Raw genomic sequence first — 14,649 nt, forward strand, 5'->3', positions numbered from 1 at the left:
TCAATATCAAATATTTAGAAAGAAATTATAATTATATACATTTCAAATTGGAATACCAAATAAAATTCATGAGAATAAAAATATTTATTAAATTTGCAAATATTAATGAAACCTAGTTGATAAAATTTAAAAATATTTTTAAAAATATATGAAAGAAAAACAAATATTCAAATTAAAATAAATTTTAAAGGTTTGTTTACTTCAATTTTTTAAATTTTAATGAATTTTTTTTATACACTAATAAAAATTACAATACATCACTTGATCAAAATCACACAAAGAACTAAGATTAAATCAATAATAATATAATTTTAACATAGATGATGTATCTTTTGAACTTCCATATATGTTAGAACGTGATAAAAAGAAATTCATGACAATTACATTAATTTTTTATATTATAATAAATAAAATTTATTTATACAATTATAGTGACAAAATTATAGTATGATGATGAGTTAGAAGATAAAAAATAATTATATAAAATATATAAAAATATTATTGTACATGATAAAAATAAACAACAAATAAAAGTATTAGAAAATTAACAAATGTGTGTCTTAGAAACAATTTGAGAGACTATTGAATGAAATCGCATCAAGAAAAACAAATGTATAATTAAGGATGTGATAAAATGAAAAATATTTTAGAGATCTAAGAAAAATTTTCAAGTATCAACATAATCAATGGTTGAAAAATAACGAAAATTATTTTAGCAAAACAAAATAATTCTTCAAATGAAATAAAAATTAATAATAATCAAGTAAAGAAGATAAATTTTTAATATTATCTCGTAAATGAAATATTTATGCTTTTGAATACTTAAACTGAGAGTGTTAAACATTCTCATGTGAAAGGAAAATATACAATAAATAAAAATATTAAAAAAGAAGAAAAATATTTAAATGTGAGACATAAAAAATATTTAATTAACATACATCACACTTGAACATAATAACATAAAGGTTATGATAAGATGAAAAATATATTGAAGATGCGAATGAATTCTTTGACAAACCAGACAATTAGAAGTAGAGATGTCAAGATGGGTTTCAACCTGTGAGCCAATCCAGCTCACCACAGGTTCGAGCCGAGTTGGATTGAGAAAAAAAGTTTTTTTCAAAAGTGGGTTAAACTCAACTCGACTCACTTAACCCATGGGTTCGAGACAAGTTGAAGTTGGGTTAACCCACTAACATTTTTTTACAATTTTTTTTTAATAATTATTTACTACTCCTAATTATATAGCTTCACAATTTTATATTTTTAAACGCTAGAATGTTGCTCAATAATATTTGAATAATTTGAATGTTTAATTAATTTGATTCTCAAGTTATATACATTCATACTTTAATCTTTAAGTATAATTGTTATAGTAAATTATTCAAGCAACCGTTTTATAAACATTTTTTTCTAAATTAGAATGACAAAAATGTGTAGTTTTTAATTTATATTTATTTGAATAGTACAACAGAAAATGTATAATATTACCATATTTTCTTGGACTATATGAACACTTTCTTGGAAACAATTGATCATATATTAGTATATTGGTGGTGAGCATGATGAAGACATTGGTTCTTGATTTTACTATAATTGTTATCTCATGAGTTGCATTTAAATATTTGAATACTTAAAATAAATAAAATAGGAACAAAGAGATAATTTAACATATTTGTTTTTTGTCTTTTTATTTATTTATTTTCCCAATATGTTGTGTTACAAGTTAAAATATTACAAAATTTTAAACAATTTATCTAATAAATTAATTATATATTAACAATAATAATCAATAATAAGTATAAAAATAAAATTCATAATAATTATATTATTATTTTCATAATAACAACTATCATTATTAATGATATATATTTTGTAACACTTTCCAAAAAAATAACAAAATATATATATATATATATATATATATATATATATATATATATATAATTATTTACAAAATATAAGTGAAATTATACTTTCTATTCTTGTCTTGATCTTGCATGTGTACTTTTATTCCACTTGAATTTTTCAAGCACATTCATTATAAGTCACAACACTAACAATAAATGTAAGGATAAGTCATTGAAAATAAAATTTTCGAAGATATAAAGTTGAATATATAAAGATACATTTTAATTAATAAATCAGAATCATTTAAATTTATTTAAATACCATCAAGACACCAATATATAAAATTCATAAATACCACACATGAATATATACATATTCAATAATAATGAAATATCAATTAACATTTTCTAAAAAACTCATATTAAATATGTCTTATTAGATACTAACATTTGATTCAACGTCCAAGACTTAAATTTTACAAGTAAAGAGAAAAAATCATGATAAGTTTATTAGAACCCAAGTCGTACATGTTACGACATGCAAGAACTCATTCCTCATCTTTTCACCACCTGATATTTTAGTTAGTAACTTGGACCACCACTAAAAAAATAAAATATTTCTTGCAATATATATGTCAATGCTTAATACATTAATCAAATAATAATTTATATATCATCCCAAATATATGACCACATATTCATATAAGTCTAATCATTCTCAACAATCATTTTCATGCAACATAGTTCAATTAAACAAAATCAAAAATAAATTAAATATATAAACTAATATTCATTTTACATTTAGAATTTACATTCAAATGCAATCCATAAAATATGCTCACTTGAACAAAAATTAGGGAAATTCAATTATTGGGTTGTAGTGGTATTTTTGTTTGAGCAAAAATATGATTGAGAATAAAGTTATTTTCAACTTTATCTTCACTTTAGTTAAGAAATATTTTGCCTGATAGAAAATAGAATGAAAAACAAGGTTTGAATATTTGTTTAAGTTTTCCTTGAGTAATAATCATCTGATTGTACGAAAATATTAGAAAAATCAATCTCAACAACGTAATTGATCATAGATATCTTCGAAAGCACTTTAATAATTTAAACCATTTGAATGATCAATTTAAAATCATGACTTATTCAAACATCATACTTTACCCATTCAAATCAACATGTTCCTTTAACTAATGTATGCATATTTATACTTACATCAGATTCATGATCTATCAGAAAAAATTTACGCTACTCAACTAAACTATATTCAACACTTCATTTAAGAAAACTTTATACTTAATATGCATAATATAAATACTAGATCAACTTATAATCTAATTCAAAACATTTTAAATAATGATTTATCAAAGTAAATCAAACAACACTAAAAATAATTTTTTTTTAAAAAGTCTCATACCATCTAGAATAAACTAGAAAATAAGTGTTAGTAATTATATAAGAGACTAAAATAAATTAGAAAATAAGTGTTAGTAATTATATAAGAAACTCTGAATTTATGTTCTTATACTCTTATAACAAAATATTATAAAAAACATAAGAAGGTAGAATGTGTGTTACTTTATTTGTAAAGTTTGGGTTAGTTTATTGTTTTAAAAGATGTGAATGTACTTGAAGTAAAAAATGTAGTCTATATATTATATATTCTTTTGCATAATATTATTTCTTAGTTGTCATTATACAAGGATTGTACTTTTTCTTTGATTTTAAAGTTTCAACGTTTTATTCTTAAATATTGAATACCTTATATTGATTTTTTATCTTATTTATTTGTTAATATGATAAATCTTTAGAATTAAAGACACTAATATTCTTTATTGAGAATACATTTTTTTCCAACACCAATCGATCACAATTCCTATATAGAAACCAAAATCTAATAACCAAATCACTTTCACATCCAAGTCATTATTCAACATCTTTTATAAAAACTATAAATATTTATATATATATATATATATATATATATATATATATATATATATATATATATATATATATAAAATATGATTTTGAGAGTAGCAACTGCCCACTTATGCCATTATATTATCTATCTCTACGAGAAAACTTTTATATGAAGGCCGTTCAAAATGCCTGGCATAAACGAAGCAAAGAAACTTTTATTTTCCTGAAATACAAAAATATCAACTTTTAACAATCAAATTCACTCAGGAAAATAAATTACATTGTTGACAAGTAAACATGGCTACCAACAGGAACTAAGCACCTACGAAACAGGCCGTACAAACTGTAAAAAGTTTGATAATTTTGTTAAAATGAAAAATGCAATATCAATAAACTTAAAATTTCCGATGGCTGAGGCCTGGAATGTTGAGATCTCAGTGTTCACTTGGGACCTCCAAATTTGCTCATCATTTTCGCGATTACAGGAGCCACCTTAGGATTTGCTTGATGCTTGGCCAAATTAGCAGGGTTCTTCATAACTGCACCAAGCCAAAAATAAAATAAAAAGAGGAGAAATTAGAGTTAATAACCAGCAAATCAAATGTTTTCTGTCCAACTCTAAAACATGAAAGCAAAAAGTAAAAAATGGGTACATTTTGACATAGCGTAACATGGTCATCATCCAACTTCTTATTGAACTTGACATTTCCTGAGCTGGTTAAACTAATATGGATATGAAAAATACTGACTGACAGCGAAGTTTCGAAGTTTCTTATGAACTCAGGTGTAAAGGATAGAAAGAGTTCATTGTTTTCACATTTATATAACCGTACCCAGCCCCAGCCCCAGCCCCACAACACAACCCATAACTAAGTCAGGCAATTTCATTTAGTCTTGGTGTCCGAATAAGATAGGAAATACCTAATGCGTGAAAAGGAGGGGGAGAGCAGGGAACTGTATATTTCTCAGTCCTATCAACTAGAAATAATCGGCAATTTCCATCCAAATAATAGCAAAAGTAATTATTGAGAATTTAAATAAAAAAAAAAACTAACCATGCAAAGATAAGCACGTGACAATGAAAAATATAAATGAACTAGAACAGAAAAAGGATGGAACCAAACAATAGAACTGATAATTACCGTCTTGAAGAGCAGCCATAACCTCTGGATCACTAAATGCCGTCATCAGATCAGGATCCTGAGAAATGTGTCAAGGAAAATTCAACATCAAGCCAAGAATAAGCATGTATCGAATGTTGATTAGGTTGAGAAGATTTTTCTTAGAGCACCTTAAAGGTGCACAAGATCCAAAGTCCAGATTTACTCACATTCAAGATCTTGCTAAAATCAACATTTCCTGGCACCCCTCCAGGCATGCCGCCTGCACCTGGGAAGCCTCCAGGCATGCCCCCTGCACCTGGGAAACCTCCTGGCATGCCCCCTGCACCTGGGAAGCCTCCTGGCATGCCCCCAGGAAACCCACCAGGCATGCCTCCAGGATTTCTACTGGAAGATGATTGCTCTTGCTTCTTAGCTTTCTCATATGCAGCCTAGAAAAATACACAGCAAATTATCAACAATTAAATTATATGGATATTTTCAATTTGTTGTATGTCCTGTGTTTTTGGCATAAATCAAAATTGGGAACCTGAGCTTCAGCACGACGGCGTTGCCTCTCACGCTCCTTTCTTTTCTCCTCTCTTTCTTTATGCAGCCTTTCATATTTCCGACGGTGTTCCTCAATCTTGTGAGCATTTGGCTCCACCTAGGAATACCAATGTTTTCAATGAGAGACTAAAAAGAAAAATTCAAGGATACGAACAGTATATCATAGAGGTATATTTCACGAAACTTATAACTTTTACATGGATATCATTCCATGATATAAATAAACAACAGATTGCACTGGCAGTATACTAGAGGCGTAACTACTGTATTGTTATCAATGGAAGATAAGTGATATGAAGGGTCCAGACAGCAAACCTTTTTAAGTACAGCATTTATTTCCTCATCGTAGTCCAACTTTGAAGCCACATGAAGATCCTTTGCAGCTTCTTCCCATTGACCAAGCATTGCTCGTGCAATGCCACGTGACTTGTATCCTTTAGCAGAATCGGGATTAATCTGGAAAACACAATACAAAATAAAAATCCTTGCGTACAGGCGAGATACACAATAGTATTACAAGTACTGCCAGGGAAATATAAGAATATGGTCCATAGAAGAACAGAGATATGTTATTGAAACCCATAATCCTTCAATCCAGTTGCCGTATCATATGCAAAAGCGGAAGCAGAAAAGAAAAAATAGCCAGGAGTGCATACAGTACAATTTTAGAAGGATCATACTTAATTTGTAACATACAAGAAATATTTACTTTTCAGAGCCCCCCAAACTAGTTAAGGCCTTATAAAAAAAATATGCCTAGATCCTCTATATTTCAAAAATCATTTCATATGAGAAAAAAGTGACCCCGAACGAGTAAGTCAATTAAGCATGTAGGTGCACACCAATAATTTGATTGAAAAGAATCAAGATCTTAACCCATTATGTATCTTAGAGTGGGACATTGTCTACCTCGCATTTGAGACAAGTTTAATTTAGAGCATTGTTCTTCCAGAAAATAATGCAACAAAAAATTAAACATTTACAATTATTCACAGGTCTATTAATACAAGCAAGAATGTAAGCTTGTCGGCCTAAGCGACAGAGGGGGAGAATATAACCTCCAAAGCAGCATTCGCATCACGGATAGCAGCATTGGGTTTCTTCATTTTGATGTAAACAGTGGCTGTAAATAATTTACAAACTCTTAAGAATGAATCCTTATCTTGATGATAAAAATAAACAACTAGAGAATGTAAAAATAGACAATTATATCAAGGTATACCTCTAGTTGCATACATTATGGCAGAGGTAGGATTGAGTAAAATTGCTTCCGTTAAGCTCTCAGCTGCCTCCTCCAGCTTACCTGCGTTACATAGTCAAATAATTTCCGATTACTGTCATCTTTTAAAACAATACCACCAGAGAGAATAGCCTAAATAATTTATAGATGTTTAAAACTGGAGTATTTGCCAGTGTGATTAGTGGGGAAATTTGTAACTTAATCTGTTCAAAAGATGTAGCATATTTTGTTAATGAAATCTTTTTATCCATTCAAAAATCATGGAGAGAGGCGAGTTACTAAATTGTTTTCCTATTATTATTGTTGTTGTGTATTCGTTTCCTCCTCCATGCATGCTTATTGTGGATCCTCGTACATCAATTCCTTAGTGTCATCAGAGTCAGGTTTGATAAAGGGAAGATGGTAAAATGTGCATGAAGGAATAGAGGGTAGAATCATCCATTGACACAACGACCACATGTTATGTTATCTACGGTGCCACATTATAAGGTAGGGAAGACGCTTCCCCACACCACACAGAATTTGAAATGCTGCTCTTTGATGGGAAGACTAATATCAGAATGTGACAGTGTACAATACGTGATCATTGTATAGTGGTCTGTTTACCTGAACACTTTGAGAAGAGTTAGTAATTATTAGCTGGTAAGAGGTCATAGAAACTTAAAATGACAATGTAATGCATGAAATTCCATATAATAGCATTTGTTTAAAAAAAAAAAATAGGAATAACTAAAGAAACAATACAAATGATGTCAGTTACATCCTACGAACCACACAATTATAAAATTTTCATTGTACCATATATAACTAAAGTTTTAATCCGTGAACCCGACAGGGTTCCTTCCTGCTTAACTAACCATCAACAGGAATTTTTAGAACCCAAGCCATTAAAAAATTGCTATATACCATACGGTATAGAATTATTATTTGTCCCTTCAAAGAATCATTGTCACCAATACATAGGACCAGTTGTCTTCCTTGTTGCGTTTGTAATTCCATTTCTTGTGCATTGCTTGTGGATCCATAAACTACCAACAATCACTATGTAAAAACAAATTACTTTTTGTCCCTTCAAAGAATCGTTGATACTGATACTACGACCAGTTGTCTTCCATGTCGCATTTGTAATTCCATTTCTTGTGCATTGCGTATGGATCCATGCACTACCCAACAATCGCTATGTAAAAACAAATAAATTAATTACATAAATGCAACAGCATTATACTGTACAATGAAGGATACCTTCAGAAATAGCTTCCATGGCTTTAACTTTTGCCATCTGCGAAGCGTCTCGACTCTCTTCAGTGACCTCGACAGAGGGGTCTCCCATCTGAAACGTGACACACATTTGCTTTAACAAAAATCCCAAATGCAACAAAAATCAATTAAAGTAATTATGTTTATTCTAAAAGCATAACAAAATAAAACCTTCTGCGGATGATCATCATCAGGCTCGCATGTTTCACCCTCGAGCTCAACATCGGATTCAATTATTTCATCTTCCTCTACTTCTTCCACCTTCTCTTGTTCCTCCGCAACATCCTCTATGTCGTCATCGCTCTCCACGTCCCTCTTCCGTACGCAACACAGAGAAGCATCACATATTACGTAAGGATTCACACACAACACGCGAAAATTAAAAAAGTAGCGGCAAGTATTAATAGAACGCTAGGGTACCGATTTAGAGTATGCAGATTCGGGAAGCTTGGCGTCGAGACTGGAAAGAATAATCAAAGAGAACACAAAGTTAGTAAGTTAATAGAAACGTGGTTTAGAAGACGCTAATACGAATGATGATCGAATTGAAATTACTCACCTTTCGAGGTAGTCGCGGAAGAAAGAAAGTGAAGGATCGGCGAGGAGGGAAGGGTTGGACTTGCATTGTTCGATGAAATGCTTCAATTGATTGAGTTTTGATGCGTCCATTTTCTTTCTCTATGTGAGCGCGGCGGAGTGTTTTCTTCGGCTTTTATGGTAACCGAGGCGACTGAGTTACTTTACATGACGGGTCTAGACTTTTCTTGACGGATTGGGCTTCTAGTAGCTTCCATTGGATAGGTGTTACCTCTAATTAGTAACACTTACCGAGGGCTACTATAGTTCTTAACGCCCATCGTTACACACTCCCCAGCGAGAATTCGATTTGGGAATATTCAATTGGATGGATTTACAGAATATATATAAATAATATCTATTTCGTACTAATAATTCAAAATTAGTTTCAATTTAAACTTAATATGTATAATAAACAGTACATTTTTATTAGTTGTCTACCTTTATTATAATTTTATTATTATTTTGTAAATCACGTAATAAATAAAAATTAAAATTGTACTATTGTTACATTGGTAATTAAACTTGAGTATTAAATATTCTTGGCATATACTAAACTATAAATGTTATAATAGGAAGATATAATTTAAATAATATTTCCGTGGAAATGTATTGATTTTATAAATATTTAGTCATGTGAGGATGAATTATCTGGTAATTTTACAAGTTATGTGTGTATTCGTTGATTTAGATCGCTGAATTTATTTTTAAAATACGGTTATAAATCTAATCTAATTTAATTAAAGAATTTATAAGTTTAATCTTACAATCCTACTCAATTTTATGAAATCCATTTCTAAGATAGCAATAGATCAAATTTTATTAATTTTATATAAGTCATGGTTCAGTGAATATAAAGTTAAACCACTATCTTCGATGTTGACAATACTCAAAGAGATTATAAGTAAAGTAGCTTTTGAGTACAAAACGACAAATACATTTAATAATAATAATAATAATAATAATAATAATAATAATAATAATAATAATAATAATGTAGAATGAATTCTATAAATATTTAAAATTTTAGGGTTCAACATTCATTTATTATAGGTGTCAAAATGAGTAACCCGACTCGATCCGACTTGATCTATCACAGGTTGATAATTTAGTGAATCAATTCAACCGGACTCACTTTTTAACGAGTCAAAAAAATTCGAATCCGGTCCGGCCCACTACGAATTGACGGGTTAAACAGGTTGGCTCACAGGTTTACTTAATTAAAAAAATATTTTTTTTTATTTTTTTCAATTGAAACTGAATTTTAATTCTAATTAAAATCTAAATAAACTTTAATACAATCCAAATACAAACCAAAATAAAAAAAATACAAATTATTTATGTGTTGGATAAAAAAACTTAACATGATGCAAATATAAAGCCCAACTTAGTAAAAACACTTGTGTGACCCTTTTATCTGCAGGTTGGTGAGTCAACCCGGATGAGTTGGGTTCTAAATGAGTCGGGTCAAAAATAAATTTGTATTGAAATTTGTAAAAAAAATTTAACCCAATCCAGTCCAAACCCGAGGTGAGCCAGATTGGCTCGCGGGATTCCGACCTATTTTCACATCTCTAATATATAAGTTCATAATTTATAAAGAGTCTGTAATTATTTTAAGTAAAGAATATATAAGATAAAAAAGTTGTTAAACTCTTTATTTTAAATTTAACTTCAAAATAAACCTGAGTTTTGGGTATAATTAAAATATTTTCTAAAGTTTCGACATCATAATCATTAAAGTATTAAATTAAATAATACATCATTTACGTATATGATAAATTATCTTTGACATTAATTTATGATTTAGTATGTATTATAATATATGAAAAGAAGATACTAAAAAATCTATTATTATATATGTAAAGAAGATGTTAAAAAATTTATTTTATTACTCATCCTATTTTGTTTCTAAAAACTAATTTTTTATTCATTTGATATTTTTAATTTATTTATCTATATTTAATTTTTTGTCATCTATTATTTATTATTATTATAATATATGAAAAGAAGATATTAAAAAATTTACTTTATTATTCATTATATTTTCTTGACAAATATCTTAAAATTAGTTATTATAGTAATTTGACATTTTTTTATTTATATTTATTTTACTGTTATATATATATATATATATATATATATAAAAGTTATTATAATATATAAATTATAATATATTAAAAGAATATACTACAAAATTTATTCCATTATCCATTTTGTTTTGTTAACAAGTATCTTAGAAGTTTGTCTTTTTTAGTACTTTAACATTTTTAATTTTTTAATTTATATTTATTTTTCTGTCACATTCGGGATGAACGATATTTTATCCTTTTATCTATTTATTTTATTTTTAAAATAATTTTTCTACATATTTTTTAATTTTTAATTTTATCCTTTTATATTTTTTAATTAATGGTTATTTTATACTATTTTTTATTTTTATTTTTATCTTTTTATGATTTACACCGTCATAAGAAAAATTCTTTCTCCAAAAATTTATTTAATCTCTATTATTTAATATCTAATAAATTATTATTTTAGCTCTTAAATATAACTATTACGTTATCAAATTTAAATTTTTTATATCAATTTCCGAATTGTTAATTATGTATAAAGTTGGAATTATTTTGTTAACTAATTTAATCTATGATATGTATTCCTAAAAATTATTTTAAAAATTTGTTGATTTTTAAAACAAATAAATAGTTATTTTTTAATGTGTGCTCTTGACACATTTTAAGTATTACTAAAAAAATTGTAATGTATTTTCAATATATTTATTGTTAAATAATAACTTATAATTAAAATATAAATTTTTATAGTTCTATACTATTTTTTTTTCATTCTTAATTTTATTTTATGATTTCTGATTACTTGATCATTTAATAATTTATATATTATTTTTTTTTCATTTTTCATTTTATGCTTTTATGATTTCTAATTATTTTATAATTTAATAAAATTAAATTTAGAAAAATACATTTTATTTTTATTTTTCAAAATAATATTATTTAAAAAATAAAATATATTTATCAATAATACAAATTATTTATATTGCTACAAAAAAAATTCTTTCTCATATGAATCTTTTTTCTTAATCAACTTAAACAATGATAGACATCCCACAAACATTTTAATTTGTGTTCTTAGTGAAGATGACAAATAAAATTGACCTTGTGTGTATTGACCAAACATGTTATCGTATTTTGACGAAGAATTCCTGCATTGATTAGATATGGATATAGATAATACCTAACTTTTTCAATTAGGTATGGGGAGGGTATGTACATCAGTCCCCCACCCCTCATTCCTCGCTCACATACCCGCTATAACTCTCATCCCCGCCATTTTCATATTCATGTTTAAATTATTAAAATACTTATAATCTATTAAGTAACCTTATATATATATATATATATATATATATATATATATATATATATATATATATATATATATATATATATATATATATATATATATATATATATATATATATATATATATATATATATATATATACACACACACACACACACTATATACTTTCTATTTTTTATCTTTCACTATTTAGTTTGTCATGAAATTCATTCGTATCTCCAATATATTTCTAGTCTTATCTCAACTTTTATGCAATTATGTTATGTATGTATTAAATATTTTTTGTCTCACTTTTGAATATTTTTACTCATTTTTAATATTTTATTTATTATATATTTTTTTTTTCACTTGAGAATGTTTAACACTATCAATTTAAGTATTCAATTAACAGAAACCTTTCATTTACTAGGTAATATAAAAAATTTATCTTCTTTATTTTATTATTATTAATTTTTCTTTCATTTGAATAATGATTTCATTTCGCTAAAACAATTTTCGTTATTTATCAATTATCAACTAAATTGATATTTGAACAGTTTTTTAGATCTCTAAGTTATTTTTTATCTTATCATACTCTTAATTATATATTTGTTTTTCTTTGTATACAAATTCAATAGTTTCTCAAATTATATTTGTTTTAATAATTTTATATGTTATTTAATTTTATAATGTGGAATGCTATTTTGATATTTTTTATATAATTATTTTTATTTTCTAACTCATTATCCACTATACAAGAAAATGTCTTATTAACAACCAATTTTAATGACCAAAATTTGTTAGTCACTTTAGTAGGGGTGGCAAACGGGCCAGCCCGGCCCGTTTTGGCCTGGCCCGTATGTGGCCCGTCAAAAAACGGGCCGGGACGGGCCAGCCCGTCAAATAGAAACGGGCCAATAATCATAACTCATCCCGTATAGGACGGGCTAACGGGCCGGGCCGGGCTGGCCCGTCTAGTTTTTTTTTTAATTTTTTTAATTAGTTTTCAAATTTTTTAATTTGTTTTATTTTTTAAATTTGTTTATCTATACATATAAATTATTATTAAAGTCATATTTAATCAAATAAAATATTATTTTAAATTTTAATTGATTAGTTAATGTTTTTAATTAGATAAGTTAAAATAATTATTAAATTTACATATTAAATTATTCAATTATAACTAATAATTCAAAAATTAATTTGTAGGTGTTGATGATTTAAATTACAATACTATTATATATTTCTACATTTAAAATATATAATCTAAAAAGTTAATCTTTTTAATTATTTTTATTTTATTTTATTTTTTTAAAACGGGCCAACGGGCCAGGACGGGCCAGCCGGTACTTTGGCCCGTCAAGTTGACGGGCTGGACGGGACGGGCCAGAACGGGCTGACGGGTTGAAATCTTCAACCCAGCCCGTTCCTTTTAGCACGGGCTGACGGGCTGGCCCGTTGGGCCCAGCCCGTTTTGCCACCCCTACACTTTAGTGACTTATTTATATACTAATTTACAAAATAAAAATATAATAAATGTATTGAATCTTATAATGAATATTTTATAAATTATATATATTATAACACTATACAAAATAACATGTTTAAAAAGTTTATGAAAATTTTGAAAAAATATAATAAAAATAAATAATATTTCGAATTTGGGTATCGTAATGTATTAGAATATACAAATGTGAATATTAAACGTGTAAATGGCAATACTAATGTTTTTTCCTCTTTGAACAACTAGTTTCAGTGTGCATAAAACATTCATCACACTAACATGGTTGTGTAAGTGCTCTACCAAGACAAGGCAACACAGTTATGGAACATAGCAGAAGCGTATAGAGTAGATGTAGAGAAAAGCGTTTATATCGTTCAGAAATGGTAGAAGAACTACTTAAACGTGAATAATTTTTCTACTCAGTACTGAATTTCAAGAGTCGGTTCAACTTATAGGAGAGTTTAATATTCACTTATTAATATTAAAAACGATGTTTTCATAATTGAATTGAGTTGTGGAATATGTCATAAGTAATAATTATTCTAATAACCTACACAAACACATTAACCAAGAGGCACAATCAAGAAATTATTCTGTCTGTCTTCTAGGTTTGGAAAGGTGCTTCTAAAGAATCATTTCACAAATAAAATTATATGCACAGAATAATTTAAAATTATAAAAATATTTGACTAACACTTACTACCCACTGATTATGAATAAATTTACGTAAGTCCTATTGCATACAGAATGAACCTATTTTTATAAGACATGAAATTCATGTAATAGTTAACGGTGTGTTTGGAGAAATAAATGTTGAATTGTTACATTACCTGTTCATTTGGGTTAAAACCAAAACTAAAATGATAGTGAATTAGACCGTAAAAACTAAACAAGACCAATAATAATGAACTGAGTTTGAAACAACGTAAAAAAAAATGAAAGATTATTCAGTAAAAAGACACTCACAGCTCTTTACCTTAGTGTAGAGCTATGCGATTCATGCCCCATTACGCATCACAAATGGTTGCACTTTCACAACTCCTCAACGAAACTAAAAATCAACGACAGAAATAAACAATAGAATTGAACGGCCAAGCTCATTATATTATGTCGGTAACACTACTAACTAAACAATATGGGCTTCTAACATGCATATGCCACCTTTGTTTTGTACAAGATCTATTTCCTATTGTACGTGTGTTCAAAGCACACTCAACTAAAGAACCTTTGTTTATTCATCCATCAAGCAGAAAACTTCTGCTAAAC

General features: G+C 27.6%; 1 protein-coding gene across 1 annotated transcript; it reads right to left on the reverse strand.

Annotated features, from left to right (window-relative positions):
* Window positions 1–3,971: 3,971 nt before the first annotated feature.
* HIP1 (HSP70-interacting protein 1) lies at window positions 3,972–8,791 on the reverse strand. The gene is made up of 11 exons (XM_028064324.2): window positions 8,503–8,791; window positions 8,364–8,403; window positions 8,115–8,258; window positions 7,929–8,016; window positions 6,669–6,749; window positions 6,505–6,569; window positions 5,762–5,902; window positions 5,427–5,543; window positions 5,107–5,328; window positions 4,919–4,976; window positions 3,972–4,315 (listed from the first exon to the last, which is right to left on the reverse strand). The coding sequence occupies exons 1-11, from the start codon at window positions 8,610–8,612 to the stop codon at window positions 4,218–4,220; spliced, it is 1,164 nt and encodes a 387-aa protein (XP_027920125.2). The 5' UTR covers window positions 8,613–8,791; the 3' UTR covers window positions 3,972–4,217.
* Window positions 8,792–14,649: the final 5,858 nt, after the last annotated feature.

The sequence above is a fragment of the Vigna unguiculata genome, chromosome 3 (assembly GCF_037176805.1).
Source record: "Vigna unguiculata cultivar grain cowpea cultivar isolate G323 ecotype 2 chromosome 3, ASM3717680v1, whole genome shotgun sequence".
In the NCBI taxonomy this organism is placed as follows: domain Eukaryota; kingdom Viridiplantae; phylum Streptophyta; class Magnoliopsida; order Fabales; family Fabaceae; genus Vigna; species Vigna unguiculata.